The 23,368-nt window shown below is 41.5% G+C and overlaps 2 protein-coding genes across 2 annotated transcripts; both read left to right on the top strand.

Annotated features, from left to right (window-relative positions):
- The first annotated feature begins 8,244 nt into the window (after positions 1-8,244).
- On the top strand, positions 8,245-10,059 carry LOC148102050 (uncharacterized). The gene has a single exon (XM_087843438.1). It carries the CDS (start codon positions 8,540-8,542, stop codon positions 10,052-10,054), a length of 1,515 nt encoding a protein of 504 aa, XP_087699564.1. The 5' UTR covers positions 8,245-8,539; the 3' UTR covers positions 10,055-10,059.
- Positions 10,060-12,209: 2,150 nt separating this feature from the next.
- Positions 12,210-15,563, top strand: LOC148102049 (plancitoxin-1-like). Its single transcript, XM_087842675.1, has 7 exons — positions 12,210-12,317; positions 12,461-12,638; positions 13,122-13,200; positions 13,403-13,567; positions 13,665-13,850; positions 14,941-14,964; positions 15,082-15,563. Exons 1-7 carry the CDS (start codon positions 12,214-12,216, stop codon positions 15,561-15,563), a joined length of 1,218 nt encoding a protein of 405 aa, XP_087698801.1. The 5' UTR covers positions 12,210-12,213.
- The last annotated feature ends 7,805 nt before the right edge of the window (positions 15,564-23,368 follow it).

Here is a 23,368-nt window from a genome sequence, read left to right as displayed (position 1 = left end):
CTGACCACCTCTGCCCAACGGTAAAGCGCTGCCACCTGCCGCTCGTTGAGGTCCGAGTCCGCTGGGTCCCAATCGTGTCTTCGTGGCACGGGTCGTGTCATTCTGTCAGTCGTTGTGTGGAGGCGAGGAAGAAGGAACCCAAACGCAGGACTCACAGGTAGGTGAAGACTGGTGGATGTTTATTATAAGGAGTGGAGGAACAGAGGGTGAACGGACACTGACTGGCTGGAACACTGAATGGCTGACTGACTGAGAGAACACGGGGAGGACAACATCACACGAACATCATCAATGACACGACAAAGAACGAATGGAAACAGAAGACCTAAATACACAGACTGATGAGGATGATAATGAGAGACCGGTGAGTACACAGCTGAACATAATCTGGCTAATGGCACGAGACGAGGTGACAGGAACAAACAGGAAGTGACGAAATAAACTGAACGTGAACAAAACGGAAAGCACTGGGTCACCGACCCAGGAACCCTGACAGAACTAAATTAAAAAATACAGCAAATTACAAAGTTTGCAAAATATAAGAAATAGCTCTATAATATAAAAATAGCTCAATTATAAATATCCAGAATTGTACAGAGATTAAATATATATGATTGACATTTTACCTTACTCTACCTGTAAGAGAACCTGTGTGAATAACCCTGATCAGCCTGTGAGGTAATACCAGAGTGACTATAACTCTGCTGGACAGAAAGCACATATTCAGCTCTGTTTACATAATTTATTTGTGCAGGACAAGGTCCACGCTAGTGTTGGCTGAGCTGAAGGTTTGTGTTTATATACAACACCAAGCAAAGTGAATGCTGATTGGTCGATTTTGGGGGAAGTGGGAGGTACAGGTTCATTCCTGCAGTGCTAAGAACAATAAAACTGTAAGCAACATAAAATAACAGAGCTCTGTTCCACTAAATCTTCAGTATCTTATATGTTGACATCTTATATCGTATACTGTATATTGTCTAACTGTACCCTGAGTGTGCAGCCAACTCTCCTCCCTAATCAATCACCAGGGCCTGTTAAACTTTGGTAAAGTAAAAACTGTTTGACGTGTAAAGAAATACAACAGTATAACAGAGAGGTAATAAAGGTGGGAAAGCCCTCTCACAGCCTTCACCTGAACAAGGAGCCTGAAGCAAAAAAACATGAAGAAGAAAGAAAAACCTTGAAGATGTGATGAGCTGAAATGCTTTGGCTGTGTCAGTAAAACTCTGAGGTAAACTCTTACGCACTAAATGTCTGTTTTGTACATTAACTGAGGTGATAAATGTCTTCGCTTAGACGGGTCAGCTGACTTACTGTCCAAGATGCTGATCAACAACATCCTTCACTCATGTGGAGACATTTGAGACATTAAGAAGAGCCCTTTCACCAGCTGAGGGGAGCTTAGTAGTAGTGTCAGTAGATAAAGCTGTCTCCTAGCTTTGTGCTTCGGTGTGTATTCATTTCCATTTGAGAACATTAAGAAGAAGAAAAGCGTTTGAATTTCAGTTTTTAGTAGACATCCCAGCCAGTACTCTCAGTACATCACTGACTGAGAGTAAATGTCACAACAGCAGTGTAGATATGAATGATGTTAATAAAAATTAAGTTAAAAGAAAGATAAACTATGAATCAATGGGTTTAAAACTCCAGCAACTGATCTCTTCCATTCAGACACAGTGTTAACAGAACTGATGCAGCTCAGAAGGAAACATGGTGCATGTTAGGAGATTTTTATTATTAAGACATTTTATTATTATTGCTGATATACTAAAGCTAAAAGTGTTCATATTTCTGTTTGCACTCAACCAGCTGCACAACTAACTGTCTGCACCTTGCCTTAAAAAGACTTGTTTTGCTCTCACATTATCTCACAGGAAACCGCCACCCAAGAGTAAGAAGAACATAACCTTTTTTGCACATAAGTTCTGAGATCTCACACCTGTCTGTTTGACTAGAGAATGTTACTTCCTTTCTTGTATGTTTCATGCTGTGTATAAATAAAGGCAGAGAACTGCTGTAGGTGTGTGAGTCTCCCTTGAGCTCTCACCCGTGCACGTTGAACTGTTACAAGTGTCTGAGTGTTATTTCATTATACCTGATTACTTGATAAATATTGTCTCTTATCATTTTTAATGGTCCTTCGAGCCGGATTGGACATTGATAATTTTTTTTTCATGCTCCAATAGGAAACCTTCATCAAGTCCTGACGTCGTGAGAAGCCCGCGCTGAAGTCTGTCGACAGCTCCTCTCCAGGCAGAGGATAAAGCCCAGAGACGCTATAATTCGGCTTCTGGCCAGCGTTCTTATAAAGTGGTCCACGACGTTGGGGGTTGATGGAGCAGACCTAAACTACCACGAAATAAATCAGGTGAATATTTAACACTCACCCACATCTTGCGAAAAATTCGAATAAGAGTTGACGCTGCTCCTACAAGTAAACGCTCGTTCTAAGAGAGGACTGGTAGCTATTATAGGAAACTCCTAAAAGTAAATGCTCGTCCTAAGAGAGGACTGGTAGCTATTATAGGAAACTCTAAATGTAAATGCTCGCCTGAAAGAGGGTTGGTAGCTATTTTAGAGGGAAAAGCGTCATAATAAAAACCTTTAAACGCGCGAAATATTTCTGTTTTATTGTTTTGTTGGTGGAATAAGTTACATTTTACAGCACAATAGGGAGGCTGAACTATTCCACCGTATTGTTTGCCGACTGGTGCTCACGTACTGGTGGGACGAGAAAAAGGTTGTGCTTCATCACATAAAATTAACACCGCTTTCAAGGGTAGCTTGAAAGTAGAAGGCTGTGTTAATAACCTCTCTCATCCCTCGTGCCAGAGAAAGCACCACGGCTGTTTGTGTGTGTAAAAGTTAAAAAGCTGTAGTTTTCAAGGTACCTAAACATAAAACATTTAAAACAAATTAGTGAAAATGGGTAATAAATCAACAAAACTCACTGCTGACGAGCAGTGGTTAGAGAAAAAATGTCCAGGCGCCGGACAAATTAGTGCAAACAGATGGAGGAATCCAAAAAAGTTTAAATGCCCTGCGTGGGAGGGAAAATGTAATCCCTCTGCAGTGACAACTTTAAAAGAGACCCTCCAAGCAGAATTAAACAATGCAAAAAGTCCTAAAAAGAAAATAAAACGTACTCAAGAGTTAAAATATTTCAAAGCATGGAAAGAGGAGGAAGACAGACGTAGTGATAATCGACAAAAAAGAAAAAAGAAAAAGGAAACAACATTACAAAGCCTACAGCCGCCACTTTATGTACCAGCACCGTCAGCACCAGAGCCACAATCAAAAAATCCCTTCATTAGTCAACCTAATCCTAATCCTTATGCCCAAGCCCGAAGTGCATTAAACTGTATGACAACAAACCCACAGGAAGACATAGGGAAAGACCCGTCAGGCAGGGACATGGGAGGTATTGTAGATCCTCCAGGACCCTCTGGAATTTTTCCAATGATAGCTGCGCCTAATCCCAGATATGGACAGTTGATAGGTGGTGAGAACGCAGAAAGAGATATAAACCCATTTGTGTATGCTTTTAGACCATGGACCCAAACTGACAGACAAAATGTCGAAAAAGATGTTCCATCGTTAAATGAAGGCTTTCAACAGTGGAGAGACGCAGTGGAACTAATTAGAACTCAATGGGGCCTAAATGGTCATGAAATGCTTCAAGTAGTACAAGACCTGCTAGGATTGAGAATGGGGACAGTGAAAGACGGTTTTACAGGTGCAGATGACCAAGGAAGACCTCTTGGCCCAGATTCCCTAGATTTAATGAACACTTTGACAGACTTATATGACCGAATTAGGGTTCGTTTAGCCCCCAGAGCAGATTATTCCAAAATAGGAGAAGTAAAACAAAAGGAAGCCGAAACACCATCAGACTTCCTCGATCGGCTACGCCCGGTTTTCCGACAACATTCAGGCCTAGATTATGAAGACCGCCCTGAAAGACCTTACCAACAGCAGTTAAAAAATGCATTTCTAAATGGTCTCCGTCCCGCAGTCAGAGCCCATGTCGAAAAGCACTGGGTGACAATAAACACAGGAAATCTAGCAGACGCCCTACAATATGCAGAGCATGCAACTAGAGTGCTGAAAAAGAAGGAAAAAGGAGGTGTTTTCACTGTAGATCCCGACACAGGTGTCATAGCATTTTCTGGTAAATACAGAGGACAGGGACAAGGACAACACAGAGGAAAGGGACAGAAAAGCAGAGGTTACAAAGGTAACAGGAAGCACAGAAATGAAAGAGACAACCGTTGTTATAATTGTGGAAAAGAAGGACATTTTGCACGAGACTGCAGAAACAAAAAAGAGAATCATAGTGACAGAGAAAGTATGTGACTAGAGCAAAATACTGAAGCTGAACAAAACATTGAGGATGAAACTGAAATCTATAACATACAACAATTACTTTTAGGCTCTGAACATAAACCCACAGTAATTATTCATGTAAACAACAAACCTATGACTATGCTATGTGATACTGGAGCATGTAAAACGGTGTTAAATCAAAAACCACCGAATCTGAAATACTCCAGTAACACCATGATAGTGAAATCAGCATCAGGGCACACCAGCATCAAGTCTTTAACAGAGAGCCTACTGTTAGTACATACAGACAGTGGACGCAGCTGCAAAAATCAATGTATATATGACCCATCCTGCCCAGTTAACCTTCTAGGGAGAGACTCCTTAGAAAAACTGCAAATAGGTGTATTGCCAGGGCCAGAAGGCATGTATGCTAAGCTAATGTTGAATGAAGAGCAAAATCTCACTGACTGTCAGATTAATGTGTGTGAAGGACAGGGAGAGCCCCACTACTACTGGACATTAGACCTGCCCTCACTAGAACCTTTGCAACACATAGCAAATCGATATCTGCCAACCCACTCAACACGGCAGGGCTACACAGAGTATCACAACACACTGAGGTTCAAACAAAGCCCAGGTCATGACCCCATGTATGACTTACAGGTGCATAAACTAGGCCCACAAATGCTCACATTGCAGCACCTATATGTCACTCAAAGTGGTAATGCAGTCTGCTCTGTACTTCAGCCAGAAATAGTGCAACGAGTGAACAGGATGCCAAAACCACATGTATCAGTAGCACACAATGACAGCACTGAGTGGAAAGATTTAGGCCGCGTTCTCGCTCAAGTTGAAAGGGACAGATATGAAAAAACTGAAGAAACACATGAGGGATGGCTTCAAGGTCGCAGAACAGGATGCATGAGATACACATTAGGGTGGGTACTCACTACCCACCCAGCCACCCACATGATTGACAGCACTGATGTACACGTGCAGGAAGATAGTGAGAACTGACATGCATTCTCATTAGAGTTACACCCAGAACTACAACAACTGCCCATAACACTGTGGTCCGCAGGACCTACAGATGTAGGATTAATTAAAGGAGCAGATCCCGTTGTAGTAAAAACCACCACAACCTACAGGCCAGTCAAACCACAATATCCCTTAACAGCAGAAGCAAAGGCAGGCATCAGGCCAGTAATTGCAGATATGGAGAAAGCAGGCATTTTAGTAAAAACAACCGAAGTGACCTGTAACACTCCAATCTTTCCAGTGAAAAAAGCAAACACAGGAAAGTATCGCCTAGTACATGACCTCAGAGCAATAAATGACGTAACAGAACAAATCCCACCTGTGGTAGCAAATCCACACACAATCCTAAATCAAGTAACACCAAAAGAGCAATGGTTTTCGGTTATAGACCTATCAAATGCATTCTTCTCTGTACCGCTACATTCTGACTCACAGACTCTGTTCGGTTTCACCTTTGATAATCAGAAGTACACATATACAAGGTTACCTCAGGGTTTCCAGAACAGCCCCACCCTGTATGCAGAAGCTTTAAGGAAATCTATGTCGCTTTGCACTCTCCCTGCCCCAGGACAGTTTCTCCTGTATGTAGATGACATACTGATCACGGGAAACACACAGGCAGACTGCAAAGCGAACACAATGACAGTGTTACAACATTTAGCTGAACAGGGCCACAAAGTCTCACAGCACAAATTACAACTGTGGAGCTCAGAGGTCACATACCTTGGCCACAAGCTCACAGGGGAAGGGAGAACACTGTTAGACAGCAGGAAACTAGCAGTACAGAATGCTCCAAAACCACTCACAAAACAACAGATGATGAGTTATTTAGGTCTCTGCAACTTTTGCAGATGCTGGATACCTGAATATGCTCTGTTAGCTCAACCTTTGCAAAACTTAATTTATGTATAAAATCTAGCACTGAAAGATAAAATAGAATGGACATCAGAAGCAGAAAAAGCATTTAATGATTTGAAACTTGCCCTACAAACACGCACAGTCTTAGCCTTGCCAGACTATGACAAATTATTTTATTTGCATGTAGACGGAGGTGCAGGCTATATGAAGGCCGTTCTAACACAAGCATTTGGGGAAAAACAACGGCCACTCGCCTTTTACTCGTGTAAATTAGACTCAGTTGCTTCAGGCTTGCCTACGTGCATACAGGCTTGTGCAGCTGCAGCAGAGGCAGTAAAAAAGTCCGCTGACATTGTTCTCGGTCATAAATTAATTATCAAAGTTCCCCATGCTGTAACCTCCATCTTACTGCAAGCAAACTTGTCTTATCTCACACATGCAAGACAGCTCTCATATGTAGGCATTCTGCTATCACAGTCACACATTACAATTGAGAAGTGTGGACAACTAAACCCAAGCACACTTCTCCCCACTTCAGCAGACGGAGAAAAACACTGTTGCATGCAAAAATTAGATGAGGAAACGAAACCACGAGCTGACATTCATAGCACACCGCAACTAACCTTCACTAACATTTTTGTAGATGGCTCAGCATCCAAAAATAGTCTGGGGAGAAACTGTGTGGGCTATGCAGTAACCACAGCTGACAAGGTTTTAGAAGCTAAACCACTAACTTCCTCACACTCTGCTCAAAGTGCCGAACTGATCGCTGTCATCAGAGCTTGTCAACTGCATGAGGGACAAAGCATCAACATACACACCGATAGTCAGTATGTTTTTGCAGCAGTACATCATTTTGCAAAAATCTGGCAAAACAGAGGTATGGTTACTTCTACCGGTAACCCTGTGCAACACGGAAATCTTTTAAAACAACTACTAGAAGTTATAACTCTGCCAAAGAAGCTGGCATTATGCAAATGTGCTGCACACCAAAAAGATGACTCTGAAATTACTAAAGGCAACAACTTTGCAGACATAGCTGCAAAAAAGGCAGCACATCAGCCAATAGAAATCTTAATGTCTGAAACCACAGAGTTAATACCACTTGATGTACTGAAAGATGAACAGAAAGCCGCACCCACTGCAGAACAAAAGAAGTGGTTAAAATGTGGCGCACAACTGAAAAATGACTTAATGACCTGTAATGGCAAACCAATATTGCCAAAATCTCTACACAAGACAGCAGCATTAGTGACACATGGCTTGACGCATGTGTCAACAGCAGGGATGATAGATATTCTCTCTAAACACCTCTACACTCAAAATTTCGAAAATTCAGCAAAAGCATTTATCAGAACATGCATGATTTGCCAAAAACACAATGCACAGGGAAATCTCAGACCAAAAAGAGGTCATTTTCCCACACCACCTCACCCATTCCATACAATCCACATGGATTTTATCGAACTGGATCAATGCCAAAATTCCAGATACGCTCTAGTAATTATAGATGTATTTTCAAAATGGCCAGAAATCTATCCAGTAAAAAGAGCAGATGCAATTTCAGTAGCAAAATGCTTATGCAATCATTTCATCCCCACATATGGCATTCCTAGCCTAATAAGGTCTGACAATGGAACACATTTTGTAAATGACATAATTAGCAAGGTCTCTGAAGCCTTAGGATTTAGCATCAAACATCACTGTGCATACCATCCACAAAGTGCCGGACTAGTGGAAAGAACTAACGGTACAATAAAACAAAGATTAAGAAAATGCATGGAAGAAACAGGAAGGCCATGGCCCGAGTGTGTAGGCCTAGTAAAAATGTGGATGAGACTGACGCAAGGCTCTCAGAAGCTCACACCTTTTGAAATCATTCATGGCAGACCGTTCCCACTGCCAATCACAAGCGAGCCAATAGACAAATCAGTAAGGGAAACCACCTTAGCTGAATGGATGACTAAACTGCTTGAAAACAAAGAGATTGTGCTAAACAACCAACTGCCAGGTTAAAATCAGGTGATTGGATCCTGATCAAGGTGCTCCAAAGGAAAAATTGGAGCTCTCCCAGGTGGGAAGGCCCGTACCAAGTCCTTCTTACCACACCTACCGCCTGCAAAATAGCAGAGAGACCCTCGTGGATCCACCAAAGCCACTGTAAAAAGGTACAGGACGCATCAGGCTAAGACGCCAGCTCCCTAGAATCTCACCGGTGCTCTAGTGGTGGAGAGAGGGCCGATTGGGCAAAAAGCCCGCCCTTGTTCTTCTCGCCCTAGTCTACGCACCAGAGGTTTTAGTGTGCTTGGTCACCATGAAGACACTGTTCCTGCTATCAGCGATCCTCCTATCACTGGTGGCTCTCTTTGCAATATTCACACTGCAAGGCAGCTACAAAAGAAATCTGGAAAAAAGATGGACACACGACAACTCGCACCTGCGCGACCTGAACCAAGACCACAACCACCCATGGATGAACAACGCGTGGTATAAGTATGTGTACGACAGAACACGCACCGACAACAGCACGGAGTGCTATGTGTGTTCACACATGCCAACAACGGCCATACACCTAACAATATATGGAATGGCACCTGAACTCGACGAAGCGATGTGCATATTCAACAAAGCGATAACTGGCAACTGCTCACGCAGAGATTTGATGGCAACAGGACTGGCTCTAAAAGGTCAAAGCACAAAGAAGAAAGACCAAATTCCATGGTGTAATGACACAGACGTTAAACGTGTCATGAAACCAATCTCACAGCAAAGGGTCGTATTCAAACAGACAACCCCTTGTGCCTACAATCTGACAAACTGGAACTACGCCTGTAACGAAGAACATTGGGTAAATGTCAACGCCAACAACACCAAAAGCAGATCATTCGCCATAGTTCTGCCACCTGACATACAGCACCCAATATGTTTTGCCTTCTCGGACGGAAGCAGAAAGGTCGGACGGAACCTTAACTGCACACAAACCTTTGACATGACCCAATCCACAGGAACACTCACCTTCAAAAATGGAACTTTCTGGGTCCAGGGAGCCGCTTGGGCCTGCGGGCCTAAAACCTACTTCATGCTCCCACCAAACTCCACCGGTCTGTGTGCACCAGTGCTAATTTCAGACCACACCTTCAAGATCACAGCAGAAACACACGCACGCACATCAAGAGCAAAGCGTGAAGTCGCTGAAGTGTTGCCACATGACTCAGTCTACGGATCAGACGTGCCTAAGAACTTCAAGATATGGACCACCGGTCAAAAAGTTCTCCACTCCCTGTTCCCTTGGGTGGGAACTGGAAAAAACATGCTCAGGATTGAGACACTTGACTACCGATTTGGATTGTTCCTAAATGCCTCAGTAAAGATCAACAAGGCACAAAATGAAGAAATCGACGCAATACGCATTGTAGTGATGCAACACAGAGTCGCACTGGACATGATTTTAGCTGAAAAAGGAGGTTTATGTGTATTGTTTAACACCACATGCTGTACATACATCCCAGACAATGTGCATTCACAAAACATGACTGACGCTCTGAACGCTTTGAGAAAGATTAAGGACGCTCAGCAACAAGACTATGTCACAAGCACTGAAGATTGGCTCACATGGTTGCTAAGTGGTTCTTGGAAGTCCCTACTGATTAAAGGACTTGTTTTTGTTGGAATTTTACTTTTACTTTTATGTGTTTTCACAACATGTGTAATACCCTGTCTGAAGAAAATGGTATCAAACATGGTGATGACCTCTATCAACGCTTATGTAACACTGCCTCAAATGGAAGATGTTTTGGAAAAGGATTCATGTGATAATGTTGAAGTCTAATTGAACCCAGGATTGCTCAATGACGTTCTGACCGAAAATGTTTAGACAAGAGGTTATGAATTGAACCAATAGCAATGCTGTTATTACAGAAATTTGAACAACAGGAGGGGATGTTAGGAGATTTTTATTATTAAGACATTTTATTATTATTGCTGATATACTAAAGCTAAAAGTGTTCATATTTCTGTTTGCACTCAACCAGCTGCACAACTAACTGTCTGCACCTTGCCTTAAAAAGACTTGTTTTGCTCTCACATTATCTCACAGGAAACCGCCACCCAAGAGTAAGAAGAACATAACCTTTTTTGCACATAAGTTCCGAGATCTCACACCTGTCTGTTTGACTAGAGAATGTTACTTCCTTTCTTGTATGTTTCATGCTGTGTATAAATAAAGGCAGAGAACTGCTGTAGGTGTGTGAGTCTCCCTTGAGCTCTCACCCGTGCACGTTGAACTGTTACAAGTGTCTGAGTGTTATTTCATTATACCTGATTACTTGATAAATATTGTCTCTTATCAGTGCAGGTCTGGGTAAAATCCTGGATTCAGCAGTTTTTTGTTCTAATAATTCAGTAAAACCAGCAGCTTGTTAATGGGAAGCTGCAGGACCCAAAGAGCAGCTGAAGCCTGACAAACTTTATCCTATATAATCAGCAACTGCTAGAAATCAATATTAAACCCATTTTATGAGCTCAGTGTAGATATACATAAAATAAGTTTTCCAACTCATGTTAGTTTATTAAAATAGTCCAGCAATCTGTATTTTGTGTGATATTTGTAAGAGTAGTAAAGCTCAGAGATTTTTAAATCATTTTAATTTGGAAGGCAAAAAGGTCTATCTGGAGTGAACCCAGTTCAACTCTTAAATAAACTTCCTGGAGGCGTTACGGAAGCACAGAAAAAATACCTGAGGAGCAGACAGGTTTGATTTAAGCACTGAGTTCTTGGACTTCTGCCAGCTGATCATCAGACAGGTGCAGGCAGTGGAGACACTGAGTGCTGGCACAAAGAAACCCCTGACATCACAGTTTGTTTAATAGTAATGCATATGAAACTGTCTTGGTGGGCAAATAGCAACTTAGGTCACCTAATAAGACTTCACAATAACTTTTGAACATATTTTAAAAGATCAAGAGCAATATGGAAATTGAGGAAAATAAGGACTTACCTGCTGAAGAGACTAAATACTTGCTAGTTAAATGAAATAAAAATGAAATATGTTACCAGGCAAACAGACACACACATATTCATCTCAGATTTATTCACAGACACACAGCAAGCAAACAAATATTTAACTCCACACCTTTTGTCTCCACATCTGTCAATAACCAACAAGGAAACAGAAGCAGTGGAGGTGAAGCTGACGTAGAAATGCATGAAATGTTCTACATAATATGTTGTCTGTCCAGTTCCTGAGCATTTAAACACTTGACTCAAAACAGAAGTACCCACAAAGATTTATAGATCCAAGTTGAAGATCATGCTGTGTTAGAAAGACTGAGACAACTGAAGGAGACTCAAGTCTGTTTCAAGAGTGAAACTGAAGAGTTCAACATTTTATTCCTTCTTTAAAGTAAGTTCATTGTTTCTGATTTGCTGACAGGTATGGAAATGATGGAAACATCCTGCACTGGAACTGATTCACTGACAGTTTTGCAATCCACTAATACAAGACAGCCTGCAAGCAACAGGGAGCTTTGTACATGTAATGCAGTGTGGGCAGCTGAACTTGCTAAGATTTGACACAAGAAGGAAGCTCTGCTCATTTTTGAAGGGCAATAAATTCATGTTGTTAATCAAAACAAATTAAGTATAAAAATCTGTTGCATGTATGATTCAAAGTAAATCTTGATTTGGCAAAATGATGTGGCTCCACCATGAGCTTTGAAACATTTATATAGGCTTTGAGTTAGCACTTATGATAAATCATGTTCAGGGATGCAAATCCATAGATAGGAAGTTGTGACTATTTCACAAACTGCTGTGAAACTGTGTTGGCCCTTCTTTTGTTCTTAATCAGTTGTTTTGCATCTTTCACTGACACTTTATGGCATCTTTAGTAAACAAAAAGGAATGCAGATGGAATTTAACACCTGTCTATGAAAGGTGTCAACATAAATCAGGTTAACATGCTGTGGGTGTTCCAGGTGTGTTTCAGGATGTTGAGGCTCGTGCTGACTCTCACTCTGTTCTGTTGGGGGTCTGAAGGCAAGGAACAAGGAGCGGTGACCTGCAGAGATAACAACAATGGTCCAGTGGACTGGTGAGAAAACTGTTTAAACCTTTCATAAGTCTCCAGTGAAATAATTTGGTCTCATTCCCAACTCACCACAGGTTCCCTTTCAGTGTATGATGATGATGATGTTGTATGAGCAGGCATATCTGACAGGTTAACATTTAACCCAGGTTCATCTTATACAAGGCACCTGGAGGGAAGAACCAGAAGATCAAGTACTTTTACACTGACTCAAAATCCACAGTGTCACACATGGTCCCAGACACACCTGGCTATAAAAACCTGAACCATTCAGAAGGCATCCTGGCCAACACGCTGAGGCCAATCTTTGAGCCAGTTAGAGGCATGGTGAGAATCTTTGGTCCAGTTTTTTTCAACTAAAACACATGACAAGTGTATAAAATGGAAACCTAACCCTCTCAATACATGTACATGTGCAGATTTAATTAAAACAGGGGGGTCAAGTCAGACAACATTATCATGAAAACGTTTAACTCATTTATCATTATATTCATTTAATCTTCAGTTAATATCTAATATAATGGTCAAGTTCAGGTTTGCAGTCAGCTGTGAAAATATCTCCTCCAAGGATAATTTTTTGCGTTTGTAATTTTTCACTTTAGTTTATATAAATTATTTAGTATGTTTATTAAAACTATCATCTTTCTCAACCTAACCAAGCAGTTTGATGGTAGTTTGATTCCAGAAGCAGGAATTAATAGATTCAGTGCCATGACTATTTCACAAACTTCTGTGAGACTGTGTTGTCATGTAGGCCTGCCCAGTGTGTGCCTTTAAAGTGTTAATACAGCTTTTTTGCATCATTTATAGTCACCAAACTTTGGATTCATCAGCTACAGCGATCAACCTCCAGGATGTTGTTCAAATAAAACGTTTGGCCACAGTAAAGGTGAAGAAAGCTTCTTTTTACAGACACTGTCAAACTTCCATTATATCAAATAAATATTGGAAAGAAAGTTTGTTAGATTATTGATCTTATACTATTAAACTGAATCATTCAAGTGCAAGCAGTGCATGGATTAAAGAGCTTGAATAATATGCATCATATTCCTCATTTTATGACCAGCTGTGTAAATGTTCACTGTCCACAGGGGTGATCATGGTGGAAAAAAACAATAATGGGGTCTGGCTCTTACACAGTACACCTCAATTCCCCTTCAGAAGAGACCAAAACAAGTTCTGGCCGGACAGCGGATTTAAAAATGCTCAGACGTTCATCTGTGTAACTTTTCCCTACACCCAGTTCAGAAACATCGGTAATAAGCTCAGTTCAAATTCTGGACATTTTACAATTTGAAGCCCAGAGCTTGATCTAAATCTCACAGTAAAGATATCAAATTAAACTGTTTCCAGGTAAACATCTGCAGTACATCGCAGCTTTTCCATTTGAACATGATATTCCAGATGATTTCCATCAAGAGCTCATAGATGCAACAAAATGGGTTCAAGCTCCCCCACCGAGTAACTACCAAATGCTGACATCAAGAGAAGGTCAGCTCTTTCTTAGCATTGCTAAACAACAGCTGGAAAACCAAAAAGGTGAGCTTTCTCCTTGTTGTTGTTCTTTTGTTGTTGTTTATTTTTTGTTTGTTTTTTTTTAATTTTTTTTTATTTCTTGGTTTGTTTTAGCACATGCTACATGGTGAAAATGCTCAGAAGCTAGCAGATTCAGATTTCAAATTAGGTCTTGTATAGGAATTTCTTTTACTTATGTATTAATCACATTATTTTATTGTATAATGCCTTGGTGCCACTGGATTTTAACATGTCTGACACCCATACTGTAAGACAAATGGTGGGGGTGTAGTAAGGAAGTTGGGGGAGCAGACCACTCCACAGGAAGAGTCTTTTGTCTCTTCGAGGACTCTGGGAGGTAGCAAGGGAGTGTGAACCTGAAGGTGTGAAACAGCTGTGTACTGCCTTTTGTTCCTGGAGAAGGTATTTAACTGAGAGCCATGCTAGGCTCAGTGAGACTCTGCTGACCCTGCCCCGCGGTCATGTAGGCTCTCCACAAGTTTGGTGTTCTGTTCTTTGGATTAAAGAATGTTAGCTACCGCTCGTCTGCAGGCTTTATTTAAATGGAAAACTTCCACAACAGTCTCTTTTACCTTTTGTCAGTTTTTGTGGTGAAGTGGTTTATGTTTTCCAAAGAGGGAAATATCTATAAAATGGCTGGACTTCAGCTGGACCAAAGTTTAAACTTCTTAACTTTCATCACTACTGATTTGGTGAATGTTAAAGTAGTAGCTATGTTTAAGCTTTTAATGTGTTACAATGATGTTTGTCTGGTTTGAAACCAGGAAAGCTTCACTGACCAGCACCAGCATAGTTAAATGGTGATGGGAACGAACGTCTTGGAATGGCAGAGGAAGGTTATCCTGCAAAGACAGGGCAGGTTTTAGGAACAGCTGAGCTCAGTGCCACTTCACGCTTTCTTCTTTTTCACATCCAAATAGAAATTTAGGCCATGATATTTTATGCTGCTGACAGTTGCTGCATATCTAAAATCTACTTTCTGCATTTGATTCTGCTTCTGACTTAATGTCTGATTTGTTTACATCGATGCCTTCTATCCTGTGTGCGGGGGTCCTGTCGCTGTTCTCCGGCTTTCCATGTATGTAAAACAAAGGACACAAAAGACAAAGAACAGAAGGTACATTTTCTTGATCGGATTACAGTGTTTGAGAAGAGATGAGTGAGAGTGAACAGGTTTTACAGCTTTAAAGATTTTAAAAAGATAAAATGTAATTGCTCCTTAATTTTCTTGCAGATGGAGACCTGTACTACACCATTGCCCAGTTAGTCAAATATGATGTGCATGTGCAGACATGGGTTGACAACAGGGGTCGAGAACCTTCCTACTGTTCAGACCCACTTCACAAAGTGTACAATATTAACACTATAAAAAGGGTTTTGGGTGATGGGAGTACATGGGGCCCTACAAGGGACCATTCAAAGTGGTGTGTGACCAAAAGTCCAAACAGACCCTGGACCTGTATAGCTGATGTCAACAGGGTTGAAACCCAATACGAAAGACGAGGCGGGGCGCTGTGCATTGTGAATGAAGCAGTGAGAAAAAAGTTCCTGGAGTTTGCTGAAGACTTTGAAGACTGTACAAGTATTAGGACCCCAAGCATCATGGACACTCACTATGAATGTGAAACTGACTGCGACACTGACTGTGACTGTGAAACTGACTATGGCTCTGACGGTGACATGGATATGGGCACCTGCATGCGCCCTCAAAAGTAGAATACAGTTGGTTCAACAACATGTTTCCCTGTTAAATTTCCCAGTCTTGCTTTTTAATTAAAGATAAATACTTTTAAAAGTGAAGGAAAAACATTTTCATAATTTCATAAATTATGACACAGACTGTAAAATCTGGACAGGATTTGAGTTTGTTTGAAAAGATCAGTGAGAAACAAAAAGGCATTAGCTACTGCCCACAATAACTGTACTCAGATTAGTTATGAGAACAGACTGTTTTAGGGAGCTAAAGTAAATTAACTCTGTCACCATGGTTTCGTGTTATGTTTATTATGGTCTTGTTTGTAGTAATTTATTTTGCAGTTATTAACTGTTTCCGCAGCGCCCCCTGGTGTGTGAATGTCTGTATCTACAATGGCGAGAAAGTGTTTGCCCTCATTCCTGATTTCGTTTCTCTCTTTTTTTGGCATCTAATGAAGGTGTTCATGATTAAGGGGAAAAAATCCAAACCTACATAGCCCTTTGTGAAAAAGTAATTGGCCCTTAAACCTAATAACTGGCTGCTTCACCCTTAGCAGCAATAACTGCAATGAATGCTATTGACACCCTTTTCTCAACGAGAAGTCTGGGCTCGGGAGAGCCCGAGCGCCCTGGAGGGACTTTCCCTGCTGGATACACGATGGACGGGTGGCAGAACTGGAGGGTCATGTGCCTGGCGGGACTGTCTATCGAGGACGCTGAAGATATCTACCTATTTGGAACCATGATAACAGGGTTCTTGCTGATCGGAGCTGGCTTGGCCCTGGCTTATCGGAGAATTGAGAGAGGGCTGTTCAAACCCCCCCAAGGCTGCCCGCTGGAATTGAAGCGATGGGACGAGGCGCGACCTCTCACAACGAACGCAGCTTGGTTAACACCTTGGAAACGCTTACAGCTGCCGTGAAGACTCAAAATAACACCATTGAGCGTATGTTTCAAAGAGAGGCCTGCTCAAAATGAGATCCGTGAGCGAAAGTTGGATCACATCGCAGAACGGCTCACTGCAGTTGTGGGGTCTCAGAATCAAAAGGAGGACAACACCACGGAACGGAAGTTTGATACCATCTTGGGGAGGCTCGCGGCTCTCCAACGGGAGATTGAGAGACCAGTGTCAGAGTGTTAAAGAACAGCTTTGAAAATTCTCCTGAGCTGCTCGCATAAAAGAAAAATCATCAACATTAACATGCGGACACCTCGGCGCCAGCTGCGGGTCCAAGGCTGAAGCCGAACAAAACAACTCCCTGATAACGACTGTGTGATGACTATTCTTCCCATCCCATGCAAGGCCACCTGGGTTGGCTAGCAGACTGTTTACTTAGCCTGATAGGGTGAAGGACACTGTCTCAGCTGAACTCTGGACACGCACACACATACACTTACACTGATAAGCACGCACTCATCCCCCTCCCTTTCCAAACGCCTTCGATGCTTGTTTCCTGTGGGGGAAGACGGCGGGTCTGTGTGCCGCGCTGGAATGGTAGCGCTGTGCAGGATGACTGCTGTGTTTCCTTCAGATTACTCCTCACCCCCTACCCAACCCTGTGGCTTGTCACGTGCTCCAATGTTGTAATGTGGACATTTATGTGCTCTCTTTGTTTCCTGTTCTCATGCTGTCCTCCCATAGGTGCCCAGCATGAGTAGAGGTCTCTTTTTTTCCTCTTGTACTTTCCCCATTGTTGTGTATTATTTCAGTGTTTTCTCTGTAACGCAGAATTTATGGTTTCATTTATCACAGCAAGTCCCTAGACCATCACACTACCACCACCATATTTTACTGGAGGACTTACAGGAAGTCCACGTCATGTCAGGATCTTTGCAATAAATTGCCTGTTAATCTCAGAGTTTAGTTTAATGTAATTTAATGCTCTTAAAAATAGAACTTTTATACGCAACAGAACAGGGATCAGTCAAACATTGGTCTCATTGTCATATTTGAATATTTTTCTGCATCAGTGATCCTCTCTAAGCATCCCTGCAACCTTTGAAAAGTAGAAGACTTCAGATCTCTTTACTCAAAACTTGCTGAAGAAGCATTTTTATCTATAATTATCTATTTAAAAAGAGTGTTTCCATGCTGTAAATGTATGAAATTACATTATTATGCTGTCAACTGTAATTTTTAAAGGTGATGTTTAAAGGGATTTTGTGATATTATTGTGACTGGTTATATGATTGGGGCAGTATTGACTGTGGTTATGATCCGCCTGTTCACCTGGAACCAGCAGGGAGGGAGCGGGTGAATATGGGTCACTGCAAAGTGTCATCTGATTTGGGGAGCTTTAAATTGCCTTTTTGAGTTTGTATTAAGTTGCTTTCATGATTTTTTTCTTTAATTAATGAAGATTTCAAATTATTTTTCAATCTTGGTGAATCATTATTCCTCATTACATATCACAAGCTTCAAGTTTCAGCCTCTCCATTAAGTCCATGAAGTCGCTGTGTCATCATTGATGGCCTAGATTCTGTTTCAGCCACATTCCCATAAATCACAAAGCACAAATCTTGGTGAAAAGCTATTTGAGGTCTTGATTTTGGGAGTTTCAATTGTTTGATTGATACTGGCAAACACACCAGCATTGGACTATTAAATTCTCACTGCTTGCTGATAACAAATAAAGAAAGAAGCAAAAATCAATGAAACATTTTATTTCACAGATTTTTGTAATAACAATGTCCGTGGGAGATGAGAGTGGGAGGATGTAAACCGTTGGTGAATTCCAGTCATATGATGCTAATGCTTTGTGACATCACACATTAAACAGGAAACAGGGTAGGTGGAAAGGTGCAGGGTCCATCAAGCTCAAGCAGACTCAGCAGTTCCAGCTCAGCAGGCTCTGTGATCACATCTAGTAGGAAAGTGATGATAATGTAAGCTGCTCGTCATATGTACTACAGTTAAAAAGAAAGATGAAGATTCAATTTATTTTGACCCTCATTGTTTAAGAGTTGATCAAAATCAATGCTGTGTTAGATTCAGTCCTACAGTGCTGTGCAGGAAACTGTGAGCAGGACAGAAGAGAAGAGCTGCTTTCTGCACTCGAGCTAAAGCTTTAACATCCTCAACAAAGAGCAGCTTCACTCATCGTCGACTCTCACAGTTTTGACTGATTTCCTTTGATATGATACACAAATATAAGCTTATTTAGTATTACATGTATGACTCCTGATATATTAGCCAAGGGGAGGTACATGTGCAGCTCATATTGCGCACACACTGTAGTGGTACAAAATATAAGAACTGAATGTTATTAAAGTAGCATTCGGGTTATGTAGAAGCATACAGAAAATGTTGACAGGATTGTTACAAATGGACAACAGAGCCCCAAAGTCAAAATAAGACCCTAAAATCTCCTTTTGAATTTCTACGGTCTGATATTATTGAGTCTGAAAGCTGCAGTGTTATCTGCTGGAAGAAGTTTCAAATGTTAATTGAAAATTTCATATTTCTGCTATCAGAATTACTCTGCTTCAACAGAGTAGAATAGCACAGCTACTTTACTGTCATTCAGAACATGCACCAGTATAGATAGATCGATTTTTTTAAAACTGTAGAAAATTAGAAATAAATATATTGTATAGTTAGTATTCATTACCATTTCAGATACATAGCACATTTAAAACAGTGCAGGAGCAGTTTCTCTTTTGAGAGAGGGGAAGGGGGAGTGGTTGCGGTGGGCTTGCTGTGTGTTATTAAGAGTTCAAGAGCCTGATAGCTTGGTGAATTAAAGTAATGCAGATTCTGGCTCTCCTGGTCCTGATGCTGCAAAACCTCTTCCAAGAGGGCAGCAATGAGATGGGTGGGGTGGGTGGATTCTTCGATGTTGTTATGGGCTCTGCTGAGACAGCATTTGTGTTTGATGTCCTGAATGGATGGAAGAAAAGTTCTGATCTAACCTTGTTAATGTTGTCTAATAACTTCTAATCAGACCCTTCACTGAAAGATGATGACTATCTTACAGCTACAGCAGAGATGGGTTTTTTTTCAGTTACTGTTAATAGTCGAAGTTCAGTCATAATTTCACATTTAACTGGTAGAATGTCTGTGAAGGTTCTCAGTCATCCAGGTCATCGTAGTCAAAGGAGCTTGCAAAGAAAAGCGTCTGGACTTCTTTAAGTTGCTTGAAGACGTTTTACCTCTCATCCGAGAGGCTTCTTCAGTTCTAAGGTCAAATGGTGGGGAGTCCCAGATTTAAACCTAGTGGGAGTTTCCCCCCACAGAGGGACAAAAGGACCCCCTGATGATCCTCTAATCGCCTGATCCAAGGTGTGAAACTGGGTGTGGGTCCCAATCAGCCAGAGTTTCGGGTGAGCTCATTGTGAAACCTGGCCCCACCTTATCATGCGAATTCCTGAGGTCAGATGGCCCAGGATGTGAGTGGGCGTTAAGGCGTCTGGGAAGGGATCTCAAAACTGGATCATAGATGGCAGAGAGTTGGTGTCGTAAACCACCGCCTCTGTTCAAAGATGGTCGCTCACAGTGGACATAGATGGCTTCTTTCACTCCTCTTTCAAACCATCTGTCCTCTCTGTCCAAAATGTGAACATTGGCATCCTTGAAAGAGTGTCCTTTATCCTTAAGATGCAGATGGACAGCTGAGTCTTGTCCTGTGGAGGTCGCTCTTCTGTGTTGTGCCATGCGCTTGTGAAGTGGCTGTTTGGTCTCTCCAATGTAGAGATCTGGGCATTCCTCGCTGCACTGTACAGCATACACCACGTTGTTAAGTCTGTGTTTTGGCGTTTTGTCTTTCGGGTGAACCAGTTTTTGTCTGAGCGTGTTGCTGGGTCTGAAATGCACCGGGATGTCATGCTTGGAGAAAACCCTCCTGAGTTTCTCTGATACACCGGCTACATAGGGGATGACAATGCGTCTGTCCTTCTTATCCTCCCTCGCTGGTGTCTGATCTTCTTTTCTGTGCCTCTTTGCTGACTTTAAGAACGCCCATTTAGGATAGCCGCACGTTTTGAGTGCTTCCTTTACATGTGTGTGTTCCTTCTTTTTTCCTTCAGGCTTAGAGGGAACATGTTCTGCCCGGTGGTGTAGGGTCCTAATTACTCCAAGTTTATGTTCCAGAGGGTGATGGGAGTCAAACAGGAGGTACTGGTCCGTGTGTGTGGGCTTCCGGTAAACCTGGATGTTGAGGTTGCCATTCTCTTCAATGTGCACAGCGCAGTCCAGGAAAGGCAAAACAGTTATATATATATATATATTAGGGGTGCAATGATACACAAAATTCACAGTTCGGTTCAATACTTTGGTGTCACGGTTCGATATTTTTTCGATACAAAAAATGTTCATGCCTTTTTTAATTTGTAATTTATTAAAAATATAAATATTTCTTTTATCTCAAAAGTAAGGTTTTTAAATTTAATGTTGCTGAAACAACAAAATAGTTTAAAAAAAAATAAATCTATCTGATCGAGAAATCACTCATCTTTGGAAAAGAGAGTTTATTACACAGAAATAGCTCTTTTCCAAAATAAAAGTTATACTATACCCTTCTCAGTATATTCTCAGCAGCATATTAAACATATTGGGTCCCCATAAGGGGGAGGTTTTCTACAACAGAAATGGGTTGCGTGTCGACAGCAATAAAAGTAGCAATTGCCCTATTTCTTTTGCCCTCTTAGAATCATGTGCTAACGGCTGTCTAAATGACTCGGGTAAAGTTTGTAGCTAGGGCTGGGCCATATCATACCATTCACGGTAATACCGGTATAATGTTGGGCAATGATAAGAAAATGAAATATCGCGATAGAATATGGTAAAATGTGCATGCGCAGTGCCTTTGTTTTCATACGCACATGGCGGAAAAAGCATGCTGAATGAGAAGGGCGAAAGCGGATTGTTGAATGAAACGGATGAACCAGAATTGGTTTGTAAAAATGTTGCAACCTCAGTGGTGTGGAACTGGTTTAGCTTTCGTCCGTCAGATACTCAACAAAGCACAATTATTGGTAGAGCATGCTAGCGGGCCGTTGTTTTTACCGGGGTTTTTTTTTAAATACAGCACACTTAAAATCAATCCTTTGATTTTTCTGAAAATTGACAGTGCCCCTTATAATCCCGTGTGCCATATGTATGAATTCTGGTTGTGTTTACTGACCTCGAAACAATTTTATGTCGTACACAGCACTCGAAAATCTGTCAAATGTCGGCCAGTTTCCACTGGAAATGCCTTTTGGTTAAACTGTCAGCAAGGAATTTGCATTTGCACAGTTAAATTTTTATAAAACTTCAATGCACATAAAAAACAGCTGCTTGTTTAAGTGAAAATACAATGATGGTGGTTTTTTGCACTAATAAAGTTGTGGAGTTGTACAAGTATTTTGTCTAGTGTCAATTATATCGTCAATTATATCGTCAATTATATCGTCAGTTATATCATTATCGCAAATTTTCAAATGTATATCATGATAAATACTTTGGGTCATATCGCCCTGCTCTATCTGTAGCATGTGTGCTTGTTGTTGTTTTTGTCTGCTTCCACTTGTCTTTGCACTAGCGTGATATCGGCGTAAATGTGCAGTCATATTCGTTGTGTTCCCACTAGTGCTGTCAGCATTAATCTTGTTAAAATGACGTTGACGCCATAACACGGCAAATCTCCGTCAACGAGTTACCACGGATTGGCCCGTATGTGGGGCTGGACGGTGTCAACGCGTTAAGCAGCTACCCGCGCTAACGTACTAGTTCCCACCAATGTAATTGAGCACTGCTTGGCGCATTCCACATACCGTTGTACTTTTTTCCGTGACGGGCTTACCATCAGGGTCATACTTCACATGAAAACCAAAATAGTTCCAAACGGCAGATCTGAATGACGGAGGAGGAGGTTCAATATCGGGTAGGGATGAGGCAATTGCCCTGTGAGCTTAACTTGTCACGCTAGCTCGTGTTCGACTACTCCGCCTATGCTGCATTGTCGAGCGCAGATCCACTGAGCTCTCAACACAGACAGCATCTTCAGAAGAAAAGTTGATAAAATAATAAAATAAATAAAAAAATATGAAGTTCAATACATATGCGTACCAAACCGAAAGCACTGTATCGAACGGTTCAATACCGATACATATATTGTTGCACCCCTAATATATATATGTGTGTGTGTGTGTGTGTGTATACATACACAGGTCAGTATAACAGTATAATCCCCAGTTTTACTTATACTTTTACAATACTTATTTATGGAGATGACTCAACAGTAAAGTTAACGGTGAGTATTTCTATTTTGTTCATGATGGCAGCATGAGTCCATGTGGGAAAGGTAAAAAGTATCTACGTGATTGCAAAACATCATTGTGAACACTGAATAGAATATGGGTAAAACGCGCATGCGCAGTGCCTTTGTTTTCATACGCACGGCGGTGACAGAGAATGACAAGGGCGAAAGTGGATTGTTGAATGAAACGGATGAACCAGAATTGGTTTGTAAAAATGCTGCAACTTCAGTGGTGTGGTACTAGTTTGGCTTTCGTCCGTCAGATACACAACAAAGCACTATTTTTGGTAGCGCATGCCAGCGGACCGTCGTTATTACCGTGTTGTCTGGAAAATACGGCACACTTAAAATCAATCCTTTGATTTTTCTGAAAATCGACAGTGCCCCTTATAATCCCGTGTGCCTTATGTTTGGATTCTGGTTGTGTTTACTGACCTCGAAACAATTTTATGTCGTACACGGCGCTCGAAAATCTGTCAAATGTTCTAGTACAACTTTGCGAAGCTACAAACCCACACCGCTTGATGGATGTCGGAGTATTACGGCTATCGTAGGCAGGAGCCTCGCGGAGTGATACGTACTGTGCTT

The sequence above is a fragment of the Neolamprologus brichardi genome, chromosome 7, assembly GCF_056152115.1.
Source record: "Neolamprologus brichardi isolate AB-2024 chromosome 7, ASM5615211v1, whole genome shotgun sequence".
Classification (NCBI taxonomy): domain Eukaryota; kingdom Metazoa; phylum Chordata; class Actinopteri; order Cichliformes; family Cichlidae; genus Neolamprologus; species Neolamprologus brichardi.
The sequence above is the reverse complement of the archived record's forward strand: the minus strand, read 5'-3'. Positions and strand labels throughout refer to the sequence as shown.

Coding starts and splice junctions, on each gene's coding strand:
- LOC148102050 (XM_087843438.1), top strand. CDS start 8,540: ATGAAGACACTGTTCCTGCTATCAGCGATCCTCCTATCACTGGTGGCT.
- LOC148102049 (XM_087842675.1), top strand. CDS start 12,214: ATGTTGAGGCTCGTGCTGACTCTCACTCTGTTCTGTTGGGGGTCTGAA. Junction 13,201..13,402: donor AACGTTTGGCCACAGTAAAG/GTGAAGAAAGCT, acceptor CACTGTCCACAG/GGGTGATCATGGTGGAAAAA. Junction 13,568..13,664: donor CACCCAGTTCAGAAACATCG/GTAATAAGCTCA, acceptor AACTGTTTCCAG/GTAAACATCTGCAGTACATC.